The 17,350-nt window shown below is 54.3% G+C and overlaps 1 protein-coding gene across 1 annotated transcript in view; it reads left to right on the top strand.

Annotated features, from left to right (window-relative positions):
- The window catches only part of WSCD2 (WSC domain containing 2), a 54,210-nt gene that overhangs the window by 17,876 nt on the left and 18,984 nt on the right, over positions 1-17,350 (top strand). Inside the window, exons 4-5 of the mRNA XM_049619200.1 lie at positions 12,176-12,297; positions 14,756-14,930. Coding sequence (XP_049475157.1) covers positions 12,176-12,297; positions 14,756-14,930 — 297 coding nt within the window. The remainder of the gene's footprint in view (positions 1-12,175; positions 12,298-14,755; positions 14,931-17,350) is intronic.

Genomic DNA, 17,350 nt, shown 5'->3' with positions numbered 1-17,350 from the left:
GAGAAAGGAGTCTTTTGTATTTATGTCCAAGAGGGGAACGTAGTCATGTCTGCTGAGGGTGGAGTCTAGGCTTCTCCAAGTCCATCACAGTTGTCCCGAATCATCACTGTACAAGATTTGAAGCTTGGGCACCTTCAGCTGGAGATTCCAGAAGAAAATTGAAGCCTTATTAACCTCAAGGCTGCTATGGCTGAGATAAGAACGGAAGTGGCTTGGATAAGGAGATGGATGGTTGACGATGTGCCAAATTGAGACTCTTGTTGGGCACCCAGTTGACACCATGGTGTCTGGAGAGAACATGGAGACCATTCACTGAACCAAAACACTTGATGAGCATCCACGGGGATTAGGCATGGAGAGGATGAGTGGAGAATAAAGCACAGTCTCCACGGTTGGGGAGGTCATGGTCTAGTGGAGAAACAGATCTGGCACCAATGGGGTCTGTTCAAGCATGGGGGTGTATATATGGGGGAATGGCAGGGGCTCTGTCTTCAGGAGCCGAGGGAGCGACATTTGGGTGGGATCCCATTTTAAGGAGACTTCTGGATGAGAGGGAGAGCCATATATTCCAGCCATGAACAAAAAGTCCAGGGTCAGCAAAGGTCATGTGTTGAGTGCCCTATTGGAAGCACCTTCCTATATGCTGATGTCCCGTTTTACAGCTTTAGACACTGAAACTCTGCACAGAAGAAGGCTGTTTGATTAGGGCCTTGAAAGATGCATGGGATTTTTTCCTGGTGTGGAAGAGGAGGATATCCAGACTGAAGTTGCCAAGGGGTGGGAGGGAAGTCTAGGCAAAGGGAATGGGGTGTGCAAAAGCCTAAAGGTAGCTTTAGGAAATGATGGGAAGGCATGATTTTTCCAAGGCCGCAGTGCTTCTTAGGGACTGAGCTTGGGCTGGAACCCAGCTCCCTGACTGCTAGTTTGGGTGCTCACTCCCTACAGTGCTGTAGACACCTTGACCTCTTGTAAGGGATTCTGGACCTCATATCCTCTCTTTTGGGAGAACTCCTTGGATCTAGCTTACCTCCTTCTTTCCCTGACCTCTGATCTCTCCTTCTGCCCCATTTGCGGACTCGAAGCAAAACAGAATTGCCAGTGTCCTTGTGACTGGGTCAGAACCCAGTGGCAACCTTTGGTTTCCCATTCCTGGGCACGATTTATACACAAGTAAATCAGAAAGGGAGGCCTTCCGAGGTACTGGCACACGATAGTAGCGAGTATTATACCAGGCAGGGAAATGAGTAAACACACCAGGAAACAGGTATGGTGGAAACCGGATTCCGTTTGTAGAGTCATTAGTTGATACTAACAATGTATCTTAACTGCGTTTCCCTGAGCAGTGGCACAGAATTCTTAATGATTAGAAAGATCCAAAGGAGGCTTCTTGTCTCCCAAGCACCACTGGTGGGGCATACACCTTGCATAGGGAGGCAGCCTACATGTTTCCGAGGTGATGGAATGCTCTTACAGTAAGTAGTGAGAGCATTAAAAGGTTAGCAGAGCAAATGTCTGCAGGCACCCTGCTATTCTTCCTTGACACAGACTCTCAGGCACGTGGACTCTTTGCCCTTGTTACAAAAGAACCGAGAAATGGACTTCCTTCTTGGTTGGATTACATTTTTCACAGCAGTTTGCTAAATGTGTCAGCAAGTGTAGCTCTCCTCCCAGGGGCAGAGACCTGCCAGCGATTTGAGAACGTTACGGCTTTACAGGATGTTGCAAGAAATTTCATTTGCTTGAAAGATTCTTGCAAGATCTGTGTTAGAAGATTCCTTAGAACTACATTGAATGTGTTAGATACACGTTGGGCCCATTGGGTGGCTGTCCATGGTGCTGACCATCCTTTCGTGCAGCCTAAAGCCCCCAAAACTGCAGGCAGGCCAGATTCTCCCAGGATTCAGCACCTTTTCGTCTTGCTTGCTTGCTTGTTTGTTTGTTTTCTGTCTTGGTGGAAGTATTATGAAGCTTACAGTACCATGGAAAAATAGATCCTTGACTTATGGCTCACACTTTACACAGTGTATTTTGTGTACTGTTAGTCTTGGCAGTTTTTTGTCTTTGAAAGTTAGAAGGGGAATTTCGTGCAGTACTCGTGTTGTGCTCACTGATCCTCCATTCTGGTGGCTTCTGCCAAAGGGAGCCTCAGATGTTCGTGGAAAGTCACACTGGATGGATGGACCATGCCTAGCTCCTCCTTTGCCAGTTCTGGGGGTCTCTCCTTCACTTTAATAGGTGCCCGGGACCCCTGAATTTTATAATTTATATGAATCTTCATGAGTTCTGCTGTGTAGGGTCGAGGAGATGACAGCTAGAAAAATTTCCTCCTTCTGCATCCTGAGGGGGGAGAATTGGTTTGCTCTTCGCCCCTAAGCAGAGTCCACAAAGGCTAGGGGGGCAGCGTAGGTTTTGAAATCAGGCAGACATCGCTTCTATCCCAGCTTTCTCACTTACTTGCCATGTTGACTCTGGCCACGTTGTTTCCTCTCTGAGCCTCAAGCGCCTCATCTGTAAAATGGGGACAGTTCCAACCTTTAAAGATTGCTGTGACCACCAAGTGAGATGAAATCGAGAGAGCACATAGCCGTTGTGATGCCCCTTCCTTCCTAGAATGAAAACTCCTTAGTGTGCTCCACGTAGCACCCAATTCAAGCCGTTTGAATTTGCAACAGCCCTCGGGAGCCTTTGGTGCTGCCTAAAAATAGCTGGTTTGAATTCTTCTCGGACAGTTAGGCTCTTTGTGTAATTCAATCTCTCTCTGATTATAGGTGGCCGTTTGCAGCTCCCAGCTCACTGCCTTTCCTCCTCGCTGGCATCTTTAATGCAGTAGAGCCTGGCCTAATTACCCAGGGGGTGGTGGCCTCTTTCAAACCAAGGGGAACTCTTCCACGCCTGCCTTTAAGCTGATGCCTGGTGACATTTACCTCATTTTTGTGAAGCCCCGGAACAAAGAGATGATAGGACTTCAGAGATACTTGCAGCTGGTTCCAGGCTGTTCTTCATCTGCCCCCAGCAAAGAGAGTTGATGAACAGTTGCTCTGTTCACCTCTTGCTAGTAAAAGCCTCAAGCTGCCGAGGTCATGCACCATCCCAGCTGGCCTGGCAATGAAGAGCTGACATTACCAGAATGTGGGGCATGGGCTTTTGTGACGCTGGGGCCCCTGCTGCGGGGCCAGAGAGGGTTTCTGGGAAATTCAGGTGGCTGGTATGGGGTCTCTGGAAACCCCGACCGTGTTAGGATTGGGCAGGCTTCCCACAGAACGGCAGAGGGGTGGGAAGCCAAAATGGGGTGTCGGATAGGATTGGGGTCACATCCCAACTCTGCTCCCCGCTGGCTGTGTGACCTGGAAAAGCAGTTGAATCTCGTTACATCTCCGAGGCCTCCACCTGCAAAACAGGATAATAGTATGGTCCACCTCACAGGCTGCTGCAAGGATTAATTGAGATACAGTGTGTACAAGATGTAGCCCAGCTGATGTGATTACCATCGTGAGTGTGTAGTAACATTGGCCACGAGGAAGACATGACCCAGGGCTGCTGCTGTTGTCCAGGGGGACCATTCTCACAGAGTCTGGGCTGTGAAGAGCAGTGGCCCTGAACTCCACGTGGGGTTTCCCTGGGGGATTACTAGTGCTCCGAGATCCAAAGATATTTTAAGTTGGGTTCCCCCAGAGGCAAGGATGGGAACCTTGGTTTGCTTGGGAAGTGACCCCAGGATGCATCTCTGGGAGGGATGGAGAAGTGAGACAAGGAAGGGAAAGAGCCGAAACAAGGTCCGCTACAGGGCAGGGCACGCTGAGGACAGCCGAAGTTAATCCCACTGGGGAGCTCGGGGAGACGGCAGTGAACGTGCTTCAGAGGTGTCCCCCTGGAGGGGCAGGAAGCTGCAGCGTTTACCCTCCCGCACACCCCCATCACTGGCTGGGGGTGGCCCCTGGGGACATGGCCCAGCCTGTTTTCACCAGCCCTAAGGCAGAGTCCTGGGTATATATTGTGGGTCGCTGTCCATCTGTATCGGGACAGGGAGCGCCAGGGGCCCTGACACCGGGACATTGAGAGCGTCTGCTCTGTAAAGTCTAGCCACCCTTCACGCATCATGGACAAGCGGAGGAGAAAGGAGCAGGGAGGGCTACTGAGTCCTGGTTAGGTCTTAGGCACGTTAAATGCCATCACACGGGACCTCCACTCTCACCGTGCAGCGCAGATGTGATCCCTATTTACAGATGAGGAAACCGAGGCTTAGGAGGTGAAGACACCTGCCCAAAAGGACACTCAGCTTAGTAAGTACCTGACCCAGGTCTGTCTGAATTTATTTATGTAGTTAGTTATTTATTTAGTTAGTTTTGAGAGAGAGAGAGAGAGTGCATGCGATTGGGGGAGGGGTGGGGAGAGAGGGAGAGAGAGAGAATCCCAAGTGGGCTCCTCACTGCCTGCCTGGAGCCCCGATGGCAGGGGCTCAGACTTCCGAACCACGAGATCATGACCTGAGCCAAAATCGAGAGTCGGACGCTTAACTGATGGAGCCACCCAGGTGCCCCCGTTTGAATTTAAAACCAGTTCTCTTTCTGCTGGGCACCAGAGCTTTCTGCAAACGGGAAGGCATCTGTTCATGCTGTGGGAGTGCAAAATTCTATCACAGAAGAGTGTTAGGAAGGTCAAGGGATCCTGACTGGCCACCTCTCCTTCCTTTGCAGACCCAAGTAATGAGAAGGCCTCACCGCTGATGGGGAGGACCACTTGTCCATTTTACAGATGGAGGAAAGGAGGGGCGTGGGAGAATTAAATGTCTTCTCCATGTTCTGACCACCAAGCCATAATAGAGAGCAACCTGCAGAGAGAAATGGACTGCAGAGTGCTCCCCCGATCCCTGAGAACCCCGCCTTCCTGCTGGACATCAGGAAGCCCTCTGCGACCCTGCGGTTCCCCCCCCCCCCCAAAAGCGGAATGGGCAAGACTGTAGGAAGACCCCACATCCAACAGGCCAACTGCTCCCGGAACCACCTTCCTGCACCTGGTCCCCTCCTTACCACACCCTTGGACACACATGGCCCAAAGAGAGTCTCGAAGCAATGCCTCCTGATCCCACTCTGGCTCCTTGAAACCTCACCTTATTTGGTATTCAGGGCATTCAACTCAGCCCTCTTCTCTAAGCTGGTAGGGTCAGGGACTCATTAGCAGATGCTTAAATGTCAAAGGGAGACAACCTCCGCGGAACTGGGCTTACGGTCTTCCTTCCGCCTTCCCACTCTCTCAGTCTGGCGGCCTGCAGGTGGCCTTCGTCCAGGCGTCCAGGCCAAAAGGAGGAAATCACCTGGAGAGATGGCAGGGAAGAGGTTCCTGCCCCCTTCCCACTGCTTTTCGGGTTAAGTCTTAGGGCAGGAGGCAAGGAGACGGGTCCACCGACCTTCACCTGCCCCTTCCACTCTACTTCTGGCTCGCCAGACTCAGGCGTATCCGTCTCGGAGTGAACCACCCAGTATTTGCATCTCCATTTTAAAGATGAGAACACCGAGGCTCCAAAAGGAGAGGACACTTGCCCAAGGGCGAACACCGAGGAAGGGGGTAGCCGCCAACGGGCACTATGGGAAGAGCTGTCTGCGTGACAGGCACAGACTCCGAGGTCCAGGGAAGACAAGTAGAGGTGGCACCAGAGCTCGTGTCTCCTGGCCGCTAGGCTTCCGCTCCTTAGCTAGGCGGCTCGTCCCGAGCCTGTCAGTTCCAGGAAAGTGCTATGGCCTTTTGGTGTGGTGCCAGACTGGTGCCTCTTCTGGAGCCCCTGGGTCAGGGCCGACCCCCTCAAGGCCACCTGCAGACGCAGGGCAGCCAGAGCCCAAGAGCCAGGCCCCCCCAGCTGGGGGTGTTGAAGGCAGGGTGTTTGGCCGGGGGGGGGGGGTCCAGACGCACCCGTGTGGGCTCACGGGACCTTGAGTGATGCCCCGGTGACCTCAGCTACGCAAGGTCATATCTGCAAGAGGATGTAGGGGTGACTCCTAGCAGTGGTGACCCAAAGACCACCTTGGGCGGGGCGCCAGCTGTCACGTGCCCATGGGCAGACACACTCCTATGCAGAGACTCACGTCAGGTTCAGGGTTACACAGGACCGAAACAGATCCCAGCAGTGCCCCGGCTGCGTGCTCCAGGCGTGGGGGTCCCCGTGCTCTCAGCATCCCGGGGAGAGCCTTGTGATCTTGTCTCTTGTATGGTACAAGCATGAAGTGGCCTCGCACTGGGGAAACAGACATGCTTGCAGGATCTGAGGTCCTGGCTGTTCAGGGAATTTTTGAGAAATGCCCGACCCCTGGTGGCATCGAGCCTGTCTGGGGGGGGAAGTTGGCTGCGGTTTAGCCCGGCCCTCCGCTAGGAGAGAGAGAGAGCCCTTCTCCACCCAAGCTACATGGTTGCCAGGCAACCCAGAGAGATCACCGAGGATTGCATCTCTGCCCCGTGGTAGAGGTCCCACGCACAACCACACGGTCACGTACAGATGCCCACCGTCAGGAGACAGCCTACACCCTCAGGGTCCTACATTCCCACCGAGACAGAGCCACGTGGCCACATTGGTGGGCTCGGTGCTCAGCATTCACATGCCCAAACAGATCGGTTCTCAGGTTACCACACGTGTCCACAAGATGCACACACTGCCTCCTTGTCACACACATTATGCACACACGTCCCACCTCCCAGACACACCCTCACTACAACCAGGCCCACAGGTAATCTCGCAGTCAGCCCCTCCCGCCCCGCTGATGGGCAGACGGATGCACTCACCCCACGGGTGTCCATACACCGTCCCCCCACCCCCCGCTTCTGACACAACTCTTTTCCCCAGCACAGTCTCAGAAGGGTGGGGGTGGGGATCCATGAAGGAAGCACCCTAGAGGGCAAGAGATCGTGGGCTTCGGATCCCTACAGTGTACCCAGGACTGCCCCAGTCCCAAAGGGGCCACTCTTAGCCTCCACCCCAAAACTGATTCCCATAGCAACCTTCGCGGCCTCAGCCATGAACCTGGGGAGATGGTCTCTTGATTCGCGTCCTGGTGGGAAAGAGGAAGGTTAATTTGAATATGGTTTTAGAGACTCAGAGTCAAGACCTGGGCATTTTTTGGCGCTCCAAGATATCCGACTCCAGTGTCCAGATGTCCCAGGGCAACAGCTTTGACTGTGAATGATTAAGTGGAGCGAGCGTGAAGGGCAGGATCCTGGGACAAAATAAATGGCCCAATTGTTTTGAAAATGCCGATTCAAGGCCCGGGGGTGGCTTCTTAAAGAGAGACAGCCCAGAGAGTGTGAGAACTCTGAGCTCAGACATTCCTGGGTTGGAATCCAGAAGCTGCTACTTGTCACCTGTGTGGCCTTGGGCAAGTCACTGTCCCCCTCTGAGCCTCACTTTCCCCTTCTGTATAATGGGGAGAAAGAGACCTTCCTTGTAGGGAATAGGGGACCAAGTATATCAAGTGTTAGGGTGCGTGGGGTAAGAGCCCAACTCTTAATATCAGCTCAGGCCATGACCTCCCAGTTTGTGAGATCGAGCCCCACGTTGGGCTCTGTACTGACAGCGTGGAGCCTGCTTGGGCTTCTCTCTCCCTCTCTCTCTGCTCCTCCCCTGCTTACGTGCGCGCACTCTCCCTCTCTCTCAAAATAAGTAAACACTAAAACTTCTTTTAAGTATATCAAGTGTTTAGACATTGCCTGGTGCACAGCCTCCGATAATACCCTCCAGAGTGGAGGAGACGTGTCACTTAGATTCCAGTATCCCCTCTGCCTCTTCGAGTGGCACAGCTGACTTGGGTCGAGTGGTTTCAGCCCTCTGAGCCTCGTTTCTTCATCTGTCAAAATGGGGATCCTGAGATCACAGGCCGATGTGCGTGTTCAACAAGGCCACGCCTGGGAGCGCTCAGCCTGGTTCCCGGAGGATAGCACGCGACGGATAATTCAGGAGCCACAATCGTAACGGGGATACTCTGATATTACTATAAGCGTCTCATTATCATAACAGCATCGTTATTATTGGAAGGAGCATGGACTTGGGAGACAGAGAAACCTGGCTTCCATTTCACTCGGTCATTTGATCGCTCTGTGCCACTGGAAGGCAGCTTCCTTGAGCCTCAGGCGCCTCGTCTGTGAAACGGGAGAGGCCCCAGCATCTACCCCATCTGGGTGCTGTGAGGGTTAAGTGGATCCCAGGCTCCCAGCAGGGAGCCTGGCATCAGTGGGGACTCAGTGAATGGTAGCAGAGTTGAAGAGAGAAGGCAAACTCCCTTGTTTCTAAAAGCAAGGCGGTGTCTCTCTGCCCTGTGACCCGAGTGGGCTGACAGCTAACTGAGTTTTCTGGGTAAGTGAGGGTCCGTGCACCTGCTTTGGGCTTCCCACCTCACTGCTGCGAGTCTTCGGCTCAAATGCCTGGCTCCCCTCCCTGACCTCCCCTTGGGTAGCACATTCTCTGAGCATGATCGAATCTTCCTCGGGATGACTCATGAGTTTATGGGGCTTCCCTCTGAGCATCCTGGGCCACGGGATGGGAGACTGTCGCGTGTTCCCCACACAGGACACTGGTGGCCTTTGGGGGGTAGCAGTTCCTCATTTGGGGGCTGAAGGGCTGTCCTGTCCAGAAGAGCAATCTGCATAGTCTGTCCCCCACCCTGCCATGCATAAGGGGGGAAACCGAGGCCTGGAGGACCACAGGGCGAGTCAGCAGCATCCTGGCCACCCCCAGCCTCCACAGCCCCCGCCACCTCCCTCCCCAGCCTGGAGCAGGAGCGAGGGCTCCAGGAAAGCAGGGAAGAGAGAACTGGATGGTGCGAGCCTGCGGCGCGCTCTGGAAATTAGCCATTTAACCAAATTCCAGATGTCTTCTCCGTTTGCTAGATTTGCCTCCGCGAGGAATGACTTCGGGCTACCGGGTGCCAGGTGGTAGAAGGAATCACTAGGGTGACAGCTGACATTTAAGCAGATCATTCCTGAACTCCCTCCCTCCCCCTCCTCCACCGTCTTTCTGCCTGGGGAGCGATTCCGTAGCCCTTTCCGTGCACGTGAACGTGAATAGATGTTTATATGCCAACGGGGCGGGCTGACACCCCGGAGAGACCCAGAGACAGACTATAGAGTGGGGGCATATACGTGTTTGCAACTTTAACTTGCTTCCCTTTTTCCGAAGGGCTGACATTTTGTTGCTGACGGCGATCCATAGTAAGTTTTTGCCAACGGTGGGGGCCTAAAGTTGGTCCCATGACCTCCTGGTCTAAGTCCTGCCACTGTCGGCTGCAAAATGAGAGTTTGCTCCCCGCCTTCCAGAGTTTTCCCCAAGGTGCAGTGAGGTGATGTTTGTGAAGTTCCCAGCACAGCAGCTCACACGTGGTAGGCACTCGGTAACTGACGTCTATTTTTGAGCCCCTGGTTTTGATCTGCACTGTGGGAACGGTGTCCTTGGTTTTACGTGAAAGCCGTGTTCTGGAAAGGTTCACATAACTCAAACGTGAGCACGGCTGACCTCAATTTTAAATGGGCATCATGGGGGCGCCCGGGTGGCTCAGTCGGTTAAGCGTCCGACTTCGGCCCAGGTCATGATCTCACGGTCCGTGGGTTCGAGCCCCGGGTCGGGCTGTGTGCTGACAGCTCAGAGCCCGGAGCCTGCTTCGGATTCTGTGTCTCCCTCTCTCTCTCTCCCCCTCCTCAACTCATGCTCGCTCTCTCTCACTCTCAAAAATAAACAAACAACAGCAAAAAATTAAATGGGCATCATGAACCTTTTGGGAAATTTGACGGGGGCATTTAAAAACTTTTAGATTTGTCTTAATGACATTGAAAAAATACATATTCACTGTAGAAAAAGAAAAGGGTTTTAAAAAGATGGAAATAAAAATTGCCTATGCTGCTACTCCATTCGTCAGCGTTCTCCAGGGAAACAGAACCTGTAGGAGTTTTATTTATATATACGTTAGGAGGCTTATTTAAGGCATTGGCTCATGCAGTTGTGGAAGCTGGCAAGCCCGACATTTTTAGGGCAGATCAGCAGGCTGGAGACTCAGCAGTTAATGCCACAGCTTTGAGGCAGAATTCCTTCTCTGGGAAACCTCAGGTTTTGCTTTTAAGGCCTTCAACTGATTGGATGAGGCCCACCCTTGTGCTCAAGGGAACTCTCCTGTAAGTCTTCCCAAAGTGAACTCATTATAAATGTTAGCCACATCTACAAAGGACCTTCCCAGCAGCACCTGGACGTATGTTTGATCAAACACTGGGGCGTCATAGCCTCGCCAAGTTGACATAAACGACCATCATGCTTGCCGTTCAGAGATGACTGTGGCTGTCAACATGTTTGCGTAGGTCCCTCTAGAGATTAATGTTGAGGGTTCATTTTTTTTATTAAAAAAAAGCACCTTTTTTTATGGGGGCGCCTGGGTGGCTCAGTCGGTTAAGCCTCCTACTTCAGCTCAGGTCATGATCTCATGGTTTGTGGGTTCGAGCCCCGCGTCGGGCTCTGTGCTGACAGCTCAGAGCCTGGAGCCTGCTTCGGACTCTGTGTCTCCCTCCCTGTCTCTTTCCCCCTCCTGCACTGTCTCTCTCTCTCTCAAACATAAATAAACGTTAAAAATAAATAAATAAATAAATAAATGAGCCTTTTTTAAATGTTTGTTTATTTTGAGAGAGCGAGAGAATCCCAAGCAGGCTCTGTGCTGTCAGGGTAGAGCCCGACGTGGGGCTCAGTCTCAGAATCTTGAGATCGTGAGCTGAGCCAAAGTCAAGACCCAGGCGCTTAACCGCCTGAGCCACCCAGGCGCCCCTGAGAGATCACTTTTGTACAAAATTGATATTTGGTCATATGGGCAGCTTGATAGTCTCTGCTTATATTTCGCATCTTGAACGCATCTTTAGCTCTCTAAAGGAGCCTTGAATGCCGTTGTCATTATTGGCGGGGGCATGGAGTCCCATTGTGGTGGTGGTCTGTATTTTATTGCCCAGTGCTTCCTCGTTGGACACCCGGCTTCCATGCGTTAATGCGAGTGAGTGTGGTGGGGAACGTCCTTATTTATACATCTGTGTGCCCCCCACAGTGGGTGCCACAGGGGCCCGCCCACGTCCCCTTTCCCTGCAGTGACTGCCAGCAGCCAGTGGTTCACGTCTGGTGCCCACTTGTGCGAAAATAAACCTTGGCCCCAGAGGAGCGGGCTCTCCCAGGACGTTGTGTCCCGCGGCCAATATCTGACACGCGGCGGGGAAGGGGGGACACACGGCCAAGGCCGGGCCCCTTTCCTTGCAGTGGGACCGGCTGTGGCACGGCTTGTCATCCGTGCTTGGGTGGGACCCAGCCGAGGTGACATCCTTGCTCGGTTCCTGCCCTGCTTCTCCCCCGCCCCCCTCTCCTGAGAGCACACCTCAAGAAAACACTGTCTCGGGTCCTGCTCGTGGCAAACCGGGCCTCAGGCATCATCGCTGCCTGTTGCTTTGGGGTGACTGTGCGGCCTCCGAATTCCCTGTTGTGTGCCTGATCAGGTTATCTTAAAGGCGGTCCCTCCGGCAGATCAGTCCCTCGTAACCTGTAGGTGCTCAGCACTGGGTGGGCAGAGGATGATGGGAGGGAGAAGACAGCCCTGGGTACTTTGCTTCCCTCGATCCTCGAGCAGCCGTCTCCTGAGGGGATCACGAAAATCCTCCATGGCGTGTATCATCCCCCTGAATGGGGGGTGACCGTTGTGGAGGATGAATAAGGCACAGGAACGCTGACAAAAGGGGACAATAGGGCCCCACAGGAACATCCGGGACCGTTGACAAAGATGCCAGGGTTGAGAAGACTTTGAATTATGTAGCCGATCTGTCTCCACTCTGGTACACTGTGTGACCTTGGGTAAGACTCTTGCCTTCTCTGGGCTTCGATTTAAAAGCACTTTTCGGGGCACTTGGCTGGCTCAGTCAGTTAAGCGTCTGACCCGTGATCTGGGCTCTGTCGTGATCTCACAGTTCATGAGCTCGAGCCCCAAGTTGGAACTGTGAGCTGACAGCACAGAGCCTGCTTGGGATTCTCTCTCTCCCCGTCTCTGTGCCCCTCCCTCGCTCATAGGCACATGCTCTCTCACCCTCTCTCAAAATAAGCAAACATTAAAAAATACATAAAAGCACTTTTCTTTAGAAAGTGGTTTGCCAAGCTGAGATCTGATCACTGCTTTCCCCTCTGGCCCTCCAGATGGAAGCGCTGTCTTCCGAGGCTGCTTCCGCAGGCCCGACAACCTCTCCCTGGCCTTGCCCGTGACAGCCGCCATGCCGAACATGTCCGTGGACAAGTGCGTGGATCTCTGCACTGAGAAGGTGAGCCCGGGGTCCTGTTCACAAAGCTCTGGGGGGTGGGGTGCGGGGGGGGGCAGTGTGGAACAGCTGGAGGAAAGGGGGTTCTTGGCTGGAGAAGCCGCAGCTCGGGCAGGATGAGGGGGTCATCCCTCTGATGTGTGACACGGGAGAGAAATGCAACAGTTTCCTGTGGATCTAAGGGGTGGAAGTTACAGGAGGTCGATTTCTTTCCCCCTGAGGAAGCGGGTTTGTTCTAATCGTGGGGAATGCTCAGGCCTGAGGCTGACCTTCTAACTGGGCCTACAGGCATGAGTAGACGATTGTCAGGGAAAGGCAAGGGCAGCCCCACTCTGGGACAGAGTGAGCTCCCCGTCACCGGAGGCAAGCACGTCGAGTCAGGGCAGGTGTGGCATCCAGAACGTTGGGCGTTGGATTGAAGTTGGACTAGATGATCTGTGGGTCCTTTCTCAGCCCGAGATCCTCCCTCCCTGACCAGAGAGTGAACTTCACAAGGGTAGGGGGTGTGCCTTGAACACTGATGCCCCCCCCCCCATACCCAGAGCAGAGCTGGGCACAACACTGGCACTCAGTGATGTCTGAGGAACTCTGTCCTTCTTTCAAGGTGAGCTCATTGCACGAGCAGAAGCGCCCCTCCCCCACCACAGAAAGGTGGTTGCCCATGCCGAGAACCTACTTTGTGCCAGGCCCCATGCTCGGTGCTGGGGATGCACGGTCACCAAGATGGCGTGTCTGTCCTCAAAGATGCTGGCGGTTGGGGGGGGGGGGGGCCTGCCTCGTGGCTCCTGCTGGGTGCTCCAGCCTGGACCCCAACTCCCGAATGCCCCACCTGCACTGAATTGTCCTGCTCGGCCCAGCCCTCACGGGGGCCCCTGATCCATGAGGCACACCTCGCAGGAACGCAGAGGGCTGCCACTCACCGAGCACGGATCTCACGCTTCACCTCTCACGTCAAGGCTTAGACTTGAGAATTTTCACCCCCATTTCACGGATGACAAAAACCAAGGCCCGCACAGGGGAAGGCCCCTGCCACACCTACGCTCTGAATTTCTGAGCTACCCTAGAGACCTTCCTTCCCCCTCCCCAGAGAGGCTTCCAGAGCCTCCAGGCAGGCAACTTCAAGTCACCAAGCATTTCCTGAGTGCTTGCTCTGCTCCTAAGAGACTTCCTGGCAAGTCAGGGGCCAAGTTCATAGGCTTAGGAGGTTTGACCAGCTTTTGATCCAGCTTTCTCTCTCTCGGGTGGGCATGGATGCCCCTCTTCCATGGCATCCCCTCCAGGTGGACAGTCCTTGGTCCCCGAGGGCCCTGGAGCCTGCAGGTGGGACACCAACAGTGAGACAATGAGGTCCCAGGGCAAAGCAGCATGTAACAAAGGGTCAGACTGCACGTGGGATTGGGAATTGAGGGTATGTGGGTGGATAGGAAGCCCCCCCCCTGCAAACCTCCCTCTTCCAGTTTCTTCTGATCTCCTTAGGGGGTCACAGGAAAAAAAATCCCGGGGATTAAGTGACTGAGGGTACAGCACTGCCGGCGCCACGGGTGGAGGAGATCTAGGATATCGGGGGAGGCTCGCTGTGTATCACCTGTTAGAAAATGCCATCAGTCACAGCCCACACAGACCCACCTGCGTACCAGCGTCTTTGTCTCTCCCTCCCTGTCTTTCTCTCTGTCTCTGCTAAGAGGTGAAGTCCCTATTCAATGTCTGTTAGAAAGAAACCGATCCTATGGTGCCACGCTTGCTGAATTGGTTTGTTACTAGATTATTCCTGGGACCCGCTATCGGGGAGGATTCAGGGCTGCGGATCTGGAGCAGAGGCCAGTCTGGCAAGGGGCAGCCCAGTCCCCTCCGAATCCAAGTCCCCCCCCCCCTCCCCCGCTTTGCCGCTCCTCGGGACAAATGAAGCAATTGGGAGCAGCTGTCGCCACGAAATCGTGGCTGCACGTGGCTGTCAGTATCCTGTTTGTCGTGAAAGAACGGGCTCACACAGCCTCTCCCAAGGCGTGGGTTTCGTGTCCCCCCTCGGCCCGGGGGACTTAACGGTGGCAGGGCGGGCGACGGTGAGAAGAACATTTCCTGGTAAGTTTTCCTTCCGGTCCTCCCGGAGAAAGCTTCCTCGTGGAGCTCAGGTGTCTCCAGTACTTTCCGCCTTCCGCTAGTCTCCGCCTTTGCAGGAAAAGCGGAGCCCACCCGGCTCAGGGCCTCGATGCAATTGAATCACACGGTTTTCCTTCTCTAGTGTTGGCAGCTACGGCGTGGACGCGGACGCGGACGCCGGTGCTGGTTTTATTTGTCAGTTACCCCTTAATAAAGCCGCGTAGGAGGCGCGCAGGGCGGGGCAGAGCTGTAAGAGTGAAGTTGGCCGCGAAGGGGACGCTGGGAACGCCAACCCTCCTCTGCATTGCGAGCCCGGTCAGTCCCGCGGTTTGGTGACCTCCTTCCTCCCCGTGTCCCGCTCCAGGAGTACCCGCTGGCGGCCCTTGCGGGCACCGCCTGCCACTGCGGGTTCCCCACCACGCGCTTCCCGCTTCACGAGCGGGAGGACGAGCAGCTCTGCGCCCAGAAGTGCAGCGCGGAGGAGTTTGAGAGCTGCGGGACCCCCCGTTACTTCATCGTGTACCAGACGCAGGTCCAAGGTAAGCCTGGGCTCCGCCAGCTGACCCCCGGATGCTGTCCAGGGGCTTCCCTCCCCGGAGGTGCCCCGGTCAGCCCCTTTCATGCCGCTGGTGCTGCTCAGACCGGGGCGTAGGGGGCTGGGGAACTTGGCTTTAGCGACCCTGACGGGCAACGGAAGGAGGGCCTCAGGTGAGGGGGGGGGGGGCGGTCTGCAGACCCTCATCTCTGTCCCGCATACTGAAGCCCCCCTCTTTGGTGGCTCTTCTGCAGTGGAGGCAGTGAGCTTGAGTGTGACGTCCCCAGGGCTGGGCGTGGGGGACCTGGGGGACCAACACAGAGCCGCCGCAGGATCCTGAGCAAGCCACTTCCCCTTTCCGGGCCTCAGTTTCCCCATCGGTAAAATGAAGTTATAGAATGTGGACTTCCAAGAGCCCTTTGAATTCTAGGAGTCTGTTGAGGTATAAATTCTTCTTTCTCCGTCTCACACGTTCCACTTCTGCCCCCCTCCCTCCCTTTGCTGGTGGGACCCCCACTTCCTGTTCAGCTCCCCTTCCGCCCCTTGTGGCTGCCAGCCTGTGGCCGCCGTGCTGAGGACGCGTCTCGGGGACATTCTTTGCGCCAGAGTCCGTGTTGAGTCCTTAGTTCACGCTTTCTCTCTGAATCCCCTCAGCTCTCCTGGGAGGCGGGAATAATCATCACCGCCCCTTGACGGTAGGGAAACTGAGACTCAGAACAGTTCAGGGCCTTGCCTGAGGTCACGCCACTGAGAAAACTTCTAGATGAAAACCATCCCGCCTGACCGAGGCATCACGACGGGTGGGTGGCTCTTGGAGAGGTGCCTTGACAGGACACTCGGCCCAAGGGAGCCCCGTGAGGGGTTACCCCGATGTCTGAATATGCTGACCACCTACTATGCGCTGGTCCTGTGCGAAGCCTCAGCTCATTTCATGATGTAAAGCCTGCAGTGAGTCTATGACCAGGGCAATATCATCCCCATTTTCCAGGTAGGAGAAGCAAGACCCGGGAGGTGAGAACTGGCCACAATTGTACATCTACAAGAGTGGTTTGTTTTCATGTTTCTGACTCCAGAGCCCCTGCTGGAAAGCCCTAGCCCCAGTGTAAAGAACACTCCCCATACCCCCTGAAGCCTGGAGACCCAATAGAACACCATTGGGCTAGACTCCTCTTCATCTCCCAGGAACCGGGCCACCCCGTATGGTTGGGCAGGTTGGGCACTGCACAGGCACAACCTACAGGGAAGGTGGTGCCTGAAAGCCAGCCCGTGCTCTGCCCTCTGGATGGAAGTGCCTCTCTCTGCCCAGAGGAAGGAGAGAGCGCCTTTTCCTGATGTGCACAGAGGTGCCAAAAGCTAGTGGCAGCCCCAGCAAAATCTTGTCCCCTTTTCGGTCCCATGGGGTTACCAGGGGTGGCCATCGGTGGCTGCTTCCGTGGCACCTGAGGTCCTGCTAAGAGCCCAGGGAGCGGGAATCAGTTTAGCAAGTGTGGCTCTTGGCTTTGTTTACACTCCCGTGAGGGGGACGAGCCTTTGTTCGCCTGCAGGAAGTGTCTGTCAGTCTGTGCAGAACTGTGTCCCCTAGCCTAGCGGAGAGTTCTACATAGATTAATCATTCCATGACCGCGAATGGCTTTGATGGGGACAGGGAACAGACATTGGAGCCTTTTCTTTTTAAAAAAAAAAAAATTTTTTTTAATGTTTATTTATTTTTGAGACAGAGAGAGACAGAGCATGAATGGGGGAGGGGCAGAGAGAGAGGGAGACACAGAATCGGAAACAGGCTCCAGGCTCCGAGCCATCAGCCCAGAGCCCAACGCGGGGCTCGAACTCACGAACCGTGAGATCGTGACCTGAGCTGAAGTCGGACGCTCAACCAACTGAGCCACCCAGGCGCCCCTGGAGCCTTTTCAATAGCAGATAAAGAGCCCCTCATTGATGACTTTGCTCCTTCCCTGTGCCGCGTCCCCAGGCCATTACTGGTCTCCAGTTTTTCCACATCAGGCTTGCAGCTTCTCAACGCTGGCAAGGTTTGAGAGGCCTGTGGCTTATTAGGGCTGCCAAAAGCCTGGTCCGTCTCGGCTGCCATTTATTGAGCATTTACTATGTGCTAAACACTCATGTTCCTGCCAGGAACTAGATGGTCATTGAACACCTGAGTGCCAGATACGGTCTAAGCCACTAACTCCTCTAATCCTCCACGATAGTCCAATGACCGAGGCATTGCTATCATTACTCTTTTACAATTGATGCAACCTGGCACAGAGAGGTTGGGTAGCTTGGCCAGAGTCACACAGCTAGGACAGGGCAGAGCTGGGAGTCAAATCCAGGCGGTCTGGGTCCTGAGGCTCCCCTCTTTTTTTTTTTTTTTTAATGTTTTCTTTTAAATTTATTTTTTATTTTTGACATTTGTTTATTTTGAGAGAC

The sequence above is a fragment of the Panthera uncia genome (assembly GCF_023721935.1).
Source record: "Panthera uncia isolate 11264 chromosome D3 unlocalized genomic scaffold, Puncia_PCG_1.0 HiC_scaffold_8, whole genome shotgun sequence".
Taxonomy (NCBI): domain Eukaryota; kingdom Metazoa; phylum Chordata; class Mammalia; order Carnivora; family Felidae; genus Panthera; species Panthera uncia.
The sequence above is the reverse complement of the archived record's forward strand: the minus strand, read 5'-3'. Positions and strand labels throughout refer to the sequence as shown.